Raw genomic sequence first — 8,366 nt, 5'->3', positions numbered from 1 at the left:
TCTTAAGCTGGTCAAGCTAACAGAAAATCTTGGAGCTAGGAACTAAAATCAAATTCCATAAGGCTCAAGGTGTCCGTATTAAGCGGTCATTCGTTAAGTGGGGTTTAACTGTAGCACTGCAGCTAACAAATACCGTCTGCTATTGAATATAAGGAAAATACAAACGTCAAGGCAATTAGTCACTTGGTAAGTTCATTGAAGCAATGTTCTTTGTACTACATATTTTCCATTACATACCTGACTGTCAATAACCTGCTAATCCCTAAAACAAACTTGCTATAAAAACATCATAAAGACAATTAAATATCAAAGAGTATAGTAATAATTTGAGAAACAAAATGTTTCTTCTTTAAATTAAGAAAAGGCAAATCCCCTAAACAGCCTTTTCCCCTATAGTGGAGGTTCTTATTACAACAATTAATCCATAAAGTGGTTTTATAACTTTCTTATTTTGCTAGTCACTCTATTATATAATATAACCACTGGTAAAGTAAACAAAAAAAAGGAAACGTTTTTTCTTGTCCTTCAAAATAATTCATACAATACAACTTAAGAGATGTACGTATTATTCCCATCCAACTGCAAGACACACAAATTTGTTTTTGTCACCCACCCACCCGTCCCACCTAACCCCAAAACAATTATAGAACAGTTCAACCGATACAGAGCCACACCACAAGCAATTGGGTGAACACTGCATCTCTAATGTTTTACCACAGAAAATAATTCCACATATTAAACAAACTGAAAACTAAAATAAATTTTGAATTTTGAATTTTGAATTAATGTCCTAGAGTTTCTCTTTTTTTTTCATAAAGTACAGTGCTCACTCCAGTATCTGGATGCGATGGTTATTCTTGTCAGACACAACAATTCGGCCATTACTGAGAACTGCTACAGACTCTGGCGAACTGAATTCTCCTAAATTACTGCCCTCTGTTCCAAACTTGCCAACAAACTTTCCACTGAGTTCAAATACTTGTATTCTATTATTGCCTGAATCACAGACTATCAGGTTTCCTGACTTGTTCACTGACAAACAATGGGGAAAATTAAACTCCCCGTCCCCTCCACCCTTCTTTCCAAACTTGTACTGAAAGTCTCCATTACAATTAAAAACCTTTATACAGTGTTTACTGTAGTCTGACACTATGAGATATCTATCACACTGAACACAGTGGACAGGACAAGTAAAAGAGCCCTGCTCACCTATCTTCGTTAGAAACTTGCCATCAGGAGAAAAGATCTTAATCATGATGTTACCTGCATCAGCAACAATGATGTTTCCATCACTGTCTACAGATAAACCCAAAGGATAAGAGAGCTGACTATCAAGGCTTCCTTTCCCACCAAACATACCCACGTACTCACCCTCCCCACTGAAAATCTGGATCCTATGGTTATCCCAGTCTGCTACGAAAATATTTCCATTTGTATGAAACGTTATTCCCATAGGATACTTAAATTCGCCCACTTTGTTACCTTGCCGACCAAACGATCTTAAGTATTTTCCATCACTCTTGAAGATTTGAACTCTCTGGTTCCCAAAATCAGTTACAGCTATCTCGTCCCTGGCATTCACTGCCACCCCCCAGGGATGCTTAAACATTCCGACAGACGAACCATATTCTCCAAAAGAAAAAGCAGATCTTAACTGAAATAATTTCACATCAATGGAAAAAGGACTATCAAGAACATGTCCTCCGTTTACCTTTACTGTCACTTTGTATTTGCCTTGATCTTTGGGTGAATAGCTGATTTTGTAGCTTCCATCCTTATTGTCATTTATTCGCACTTCCGTCGCACATTCTCGTCTTTCTTCGTCCCTGATCTCTACCGTTACACGGTCATGTTTATTGTAACACTGCTCTCCCTCTGCGTTTCTAGTGGTCAGAACAAACGTTAGCTGTGCTTCAACTCCAACAGTTCCTTCTTCGAGTCCTTTGCCCTCAGCGACAGATTGACTAGCTTCAGTTTGCTGCAGTATTTTCAGTGTTCCAATTTCTTCGGTGTTGACAATCTTCAACATCTTTAGATTTGGCACGAAAACTAAAATCGGAAGATCTTTCAGGTCACGCTCAGTTGGCTTAGTAGTTTGATCAACTCCCTCCAAGATTGTTTGTAATGACTTTTTCACTTGAACGACTTCAGCGTTTGCACTTCGTGTCAAAACCTTATCAGCTTTATCCAACGTTGATTTGATCACCTCTATTTGATTCTCGATCTCGGTCTTTTTGGTTGTTGGACTTTCAAGTGATTTCTTTGTTTGGTCTTCCACCGCTGCAAAAATAGTCTGTTTCTTCGCTTCAATATTGTCAATTAAATTGTCAACAGTCCTCTGAACGTCCCTCTTCACCTCTTCGCCTCGTTGTATGATCTTCGCGTAGTCTTCATCAAGTTTACTAACAGCAGTCAGCTTTGCTTGCAAATTACGTTTCTGTGTTTCAATCATTGATTTGATTTCAATCTTCTGTCTTTCAGTTTCGTCTTCCATGTGCTCCAAAGCATGACCAGGATGATCCATCAAAACACAAGATTGGCAAACCGCCGTTTCACAGTTCTTACAAAAGTACTTTAGCTCTTCTTTCTCGTGCCGTTGCTTTGCACAGAACACAGGTCGCTTTAGCACATCCTCATAGTCCCTGTCTTGAAAGTCTTTCAGCGCCAGAACACGGTGATCTTTATTGCTTCGCATGATGCTGTGTGCAGTGACGCACTCTTGACAGTGAAATATGCAACACTGGAAACAGTATGAAGTCTCGGAGCTTTCCTTCTTGCAGTTCCCACATCTTACTTGGCTACTCCTGCACTCTTTGATTACAAGCACATCAATCAAGCCATTCAGATAAAAACTGGTTGGAAGATCTTTCAGATCGCCACTTTCAGGTACTCTGCTAACGGCTTGACAATTTGGGCATCTAATGGTGTCGCAGCCATGACTCGTCCTATGCCATTGTTTCAAGCAGTGCAGACAGAAACTGTGTAAGCATGGCAGATGTTTTGGATCGGTAACTATGTCGGAACACACCGAGCAAGACACTTCTTCACGGAGATTATGGAGCAACGTTTTGATATCCATGTCGTGTTCAGAAACAAGCGGGTAAAGCAAGGTTTTTGCGGAACTCAGCTCGAAACAATGAAGTCTTCTGACTTTCTTTTTTTAGCTCTCCTTGGAATCGTGGCTGTTTATTATGCTAATCTTTTCCCTTGTTCAAACCAATCATGGAACGTTGTTTTAAGAGCCTTTGTCATTTTGCCTGATACTGATTCCTAAGAATGTGACACATGTGGCTGGTTGATCAGATGTCACTAAAACATTGATCAGAACAAAACATTAGTGCTTTGGAGTCTGTATTCAATTCCTTCCTGTCTGAATAGAGGTCATTTGTTTTTCTCACTTGCAAAAGATGGACAGCTCATTTTGTCGGGGTGCGTTGGTCAGGGGGAACTGAACTTACAATCTCTACGGACTCGCGAAGACTCGCGATTATCTGCGAGTCGCGCGTCCCTCGTGAGCTAGTTCGCGCGCCACGCGTCGATCTTTCCTACTTACTTACTTACTTACTTAATCCTCTTCGTGTTTTGAAACACATAAGGTCTCGGCCAAAGTGCGCCATTGGCTTCTGTCGGGTGCTCGTCGTTCCAGGTGACCCCATGTCCAGCTGTTCTCCTTCATCTCTTTCTCCACTGTCCTCCTCCATGTTTCTTTCGGCCTGCCTCTCTTTCTATGGCCATCAGGGGTCCACCTGAGGGCAACTCGTGGTAGTGCTGCTGGTGGCATGCGCAGCACATGACCAATCCATTTCAATCTCTTTCGCCGGACTTGCTGTTTGATTGGTTCTGTTCCTGTTCTTCTGCGCAGCTCATAGTTTGAGATTGTCTGGGGCCAGTATATACGGAGAATCCTGCGAAGGCACTTGTTCTGGAAGACTTCTAGCTTGTGGCTGATGGTTTTGGTCATATTCCAGGATTCTGCGCGATACAGTAGAGTGCTTAAGACATTGCTTTTGAAAAATCAGCGCAATATCATCTGCATAATCAAGGTCTTCCAAGACACTGGTCAATGTCCATCTAATTCTTCTCCCTCCACCACTAGTCACTTGTTTCAAAACCCAGTTGATCCCCAAGAATAATAGAAAGGGGGAGAGAATACACTCTTGTTTCACACCCGTGGTCACGCTGAAGGCGTCTGTAAGCGCTGCGTTGCAAATAACATGGGACTTGAAGTCACTGCAAAGCGTCTTGATGACATTTACCAGCTTTGATGGAATCCCGTAGTGCCTTAATATCTTCCATAGGGAATCTCGGTAAATGCCGTCAAACGCCTTCTCAAAGTCAATAAAGTTGGCATACAGGGGAACATTCCATTCTTTGCTCTGCTCTAGAATTTGCCTTAGGGTGAAAATGTGGTCAGAGCACGAGCGTCCAGGGCGGAAACCTGCCTGCTACTGCCTGATGTACTCATCCAGTGTTTCAGCCAGTCTTGTATGGATGATCTTGCTGAAGACCTTGCTGGTAATGGGGAACAGAGTGATGCCTCTCCAGTTGTTGCAGTCATCTAAATCACCCTTTTTGGGTAATTTGACAAAGAGTCCGGTCTTCCACGCTTCAGGAATCGTCTCGCTCTCCCATATCTCTCTGAATATGCACGTCAAAAGGCCTGGTGTTTCAGTTTCTTCAACCTTGAGCATTTCTGCAGTCACTCCATCTGCTCCACCTGCCTTCCCGCTCTTCATCACTTTGATGGCAGCTTTCACCTCTTCCATGGTAGGTGGATCTATGCAGATATCCAAGTCCTCTACTGTCGGTGGAATCTCAGCTACCTGTTCAGGTTCTGGCCTATTTAGAATGCTTTCAAAATGTTCCTTCCAGCATGCCAGCTTTTCTGCTTCTTTCGAAAGAACATTACCATCTGTGTCTTTTACAGGGACATCGTTGTTTTTAAAACCATTATTTAAAATTTTGTTAATTCTATATAGGGTCTTCAGATCTTGTCTACCAGCAGCCTCTTCTGCCTCAACCGCGAGTCTCTCTACAAGTTTTCTCTTGTCTAGTTTGGTAATTTTTTTTTTGACTTTGCCTGGGTATATCCAGTCTAGTCTGGGTACATCCAGCCGATCCCAAGCCCGGGTAAAAGAGGAGGGTTGGGCATGGGGCGTCGATGTTTCACGACAGGAAAAATGCTTCTTGGCAGTCTGTCATGATCAAAAGTACTTATGTCACTATGGACTGTAATTTTTATGTGGCAATGGCATCTTATCCATCTTCTAAAATCTTTCCGTTTCATCTGCGCCTGTGATAAAAGCCTAATTTCTCCTTACCATCTTATGGTAAATGTAAGAAGACACGTTATGGAAATACTAGACCCAATCATCACAGTTCAAAAGGTTTGACCAAAACCCAAATTCTCTCAAAATTATTTAAAGAAATACTGCGGCTCAGTCAGGAGAAATTTGATATCAATCGTTTTCTTTGTACGGTGAAAATCAGTGGCAAGTTTGAATTAAGAGCTGTTGTGGTTTGTAACAGCTGACCTCACTGAAATAGTGAGCTATTTTTAGCTTTCTAAGTGTGTACTTGAAGACCCTCAGACGTCAACGCTGTCATTTTCGTATTAAGTGGTATCTTGTAGGGACTGACAATAAAGTTAGAGTTTAATCCAGATTGATCTCCTCTTGGACTTTAATTTAAATTTTCCGACGAGCATCCCCGACCTTTTCGTATGGGCCTCCCCTCTACCCCTCCCCCCTAACTCGGGGCTCGGTAACCGTCAGTGCCTCATGGTTATATACATGTGACGTGTAGTTATTCTATTGGTGGAATAAAAAGCTTTTTTTGGTCTGACAAGGATCTTGTGTATCGGTCAACTAATCAACAGTAAAGAACTTTTCAGTTAAAGATTGAGAAAGAAACAAATTAAATGTTTTCAATGGAGTGTTTCTCATTTCCTCCTTCTAGCAATTATCTAGATACGTTCAACCTTTTTTTTTCAGTCTTGTGGCTATGAGGAGAAGACAAATACTTTCCCAGGATATTTAGCGAGAAAGTAAACTTATTTCGCGAAAAACTCCCAAGCAGTCAAACGATCCGGTCAGCTTTAATAATCCTTCATTCCAAGGCTTTACAAACGAGCGCGCTGTATATCATACACACAACTTAGGGGCGTCCCAACAATACCATACTAGAGCAGGGACACTAGCGCCGTCATACGTCACTGTTCAAGCGATTCTATTCTTTGGCGGGAAAACAAGGGAAATGTTTACTTGTATGCATTCTGATTGAAACACTGAAGAGAAGACAGAGAAGCCGAAAGCTGAGGAACGCACTTTACATCTACATCTCTACTTAGTTAATTTGGTAAAATGCTTGAGATATCACACCAGCTTTAAAAATCTAAATAAAAATAATACACTGGGATATTAAAAAAATAAAAATAAATAAAAATAAAAAAATCTAAATAAAAATAATATAATAAAATATCTAAAAAATTAAAAAAATCCAAATAAAACTAATACATTCGAATATTAAAAACTCACTTTGATTTAAAACTATCTACGGACAATGCATTCCGGGACAATATCCTCAGGAAGAGAGTTCTATTCATTGATTGTTCGTGGCAAGAAAGAAAACTTAAAAATATCTTTCTTTGCTCTAGAAACTACAAACTTAAACTGAAGCGTGACTCCCAGGGGTTCTTCTTTCATTATTTGGTTTTAATTTGGCTTCTACTGAAAAATCCGTCAGATTGCTCTTTCGTTTGGACAAGTATCATACGCTTCCTCGGTGCTTGCTTGTTGTATCTAGCCTTTCCCTAAATGGCTCTTCGGCGTTAACTTCCTGTGGGACAGTATCGTGACAACGAAAACCATTGTAGCATTGCTTCCAAAAACAAACCTTGGCGGAGCACAATACTGAGGTACAGAGAAAGAAACATAAAACGCTTTAAGAACGGCGCCAGTTTATCTAACCTATTGCCATTGATTTCCTTTCGCGAGTCCAGTTCTCCGAACAATGAATTTAGCGCTACCAGAAAAAAAGAAACCCTGCAGAATATGAAACTAGTGCTCGCTCGCCTTGCCGACCCGCCAAGAGTAGCGTGCAAGAGATTTGTAGGGAGGGGAAGGTTAACGTAACTGCTTTGAAGTGTTTCTTCTGTATCTCAACACAGTCAAAGAGGTAAAGTTATTGTTCGACCACGGTTCGTGTTAACAGGAAGCTGAAACGTAGTCATGTATCAAATGACCACGTAACTTATCATGTATTTCGTTTTCATAGCTCCAAAACAAAATCAAGGTTTTTCAATTTATAACGCAGTCACAAAAGAACAGAGTTAAATACGATAAAACCTTATTAAACAGGCTTATTCGGCCCATTGTACTGGAGAATTTATGAACCTCTCTTTACGATCTCTAGCAATTTCTTTTTTCACATAAGAAACTAAAAAGTAAACTCAAAGCAAAGAGCAACTTTCTTGAACTCACACTTTGTTTATTTACATTTTCAAAGAAAAAGATGATTTTACAATTATTTCATATCAAGCTATTTACTGCTCTTAATCATCGCAAACAGCTCTTTCTACAAAACGTTTCATCATTAAAGCAGTTAACTTTAAAGTTCCAATAAACTAAAGCTAAAAATACACACTTTAAAAACATATATTTTAACCTACAGATACAGTCGAACCCCGTTTTCTCAAACACCGTCAAAAGCACACTAAGTGTTGCTATAATCCAGGTGTCTGTCTTAAGCTGGTCAAGCTAACAGAAAATCTTGGAGCTAGGAACTAAAATCAAATTCCATAAGGCTCAAGGTGTCCGTATTAAGCGGTCATTCGTTAAGTGGGGTTTAACTGTAGCACTGCAGCTAACAAATACCGTCTGCTATTGAATATAAGGAAAATACAAACGTCAAGGCAATTAGTCACTTGGTAAGTTCATTGAAGCAATGTTCTTTGTACTACATATTTTCCAGTACATACCTGACTGTCAATAACCTGCTAATCCCTAAAACAAACTTGCTATAAAAACATCATAAAGACAATTAAATGTCAAAGAGTATAGTAATAATTTGAGAAACAAAATGTTTCTTCTTTAAATTAAGAAAAGGCAAATCCCCTAAACAGCCTTTTCCCCTATAGTGGAGGTTCTTATTACAACAATTAATCCATAAAGTGGTTTTATAACTTTCTTATTTTGCTAGTCACTCTATTATATAATATAACCGCTGGTAAAGTAAACAAAAAAAAAAAAACGTTTTTTCTTGTCCTTCAAACTAATTCATACAATACAACTTAAGAGATGTACGTATTATTCCCATCCAACTGCAAGACACACAAACTTGTTTTTGTCACCCACCCACCCGTCCCA

At 39.9% G+C, this 8,366-nt stretch overlaps 1 protein-coding gene across 1 annotated transcript; it reads right to left on the bottom strand.

Moving 5' to 3' along the window:
- Positions 1 to 293: 293 nt before the first annotated feature.
- LOC145469505 (E3 ubiquitin-protein ligase TRIM45-like) lies at positions 294 to 3,994 on the bottom strand. The gene has a single exon (XM_081453250.1). It carries the CDS (start codon positions 3,077 to 3,079, stop codon positions 827 to 829), a length of 2,253 nt encoding a protein of 750 aa, XP_081309376.1. The 5' UTR covers positions 3,080 to 3,994; the 3' UTR covers positions 294 to 826.
- Positions 3,995 to 8,366: the final 4,372 nt, after the last annotated feature.

The sequence above is a fragment of the Orbicella franksi genome, chromosome 15 (genome assembly GCF_964199315.1).
Source record: "Orbicella franksi chromosome 15, jaOrbFran1.1, whole genome shotgun sequence".
In the NCBI taxonomy this organism is placed as follows: Eukaryota; Metazoa; Cnidaria; class Anthozoa; order Scleractinia; family Merulinidae; genus Orbicella; species Orbicella franksi.
Note: the sequence above shows the minus strand (reverse complement) of the source record. Positions and strands in the feature narration are given on the sequence as shown.

What these genes read in the sequence shown, in the direction of transcription:
- LOC145469505 (XM_081453250.1), bottom strand. Translation starts at nt 3,079, where the DNA reads ATGGATATCAAAACGTTGCTCCATAATCTCCGTGAAGAAGTGTCTTGC.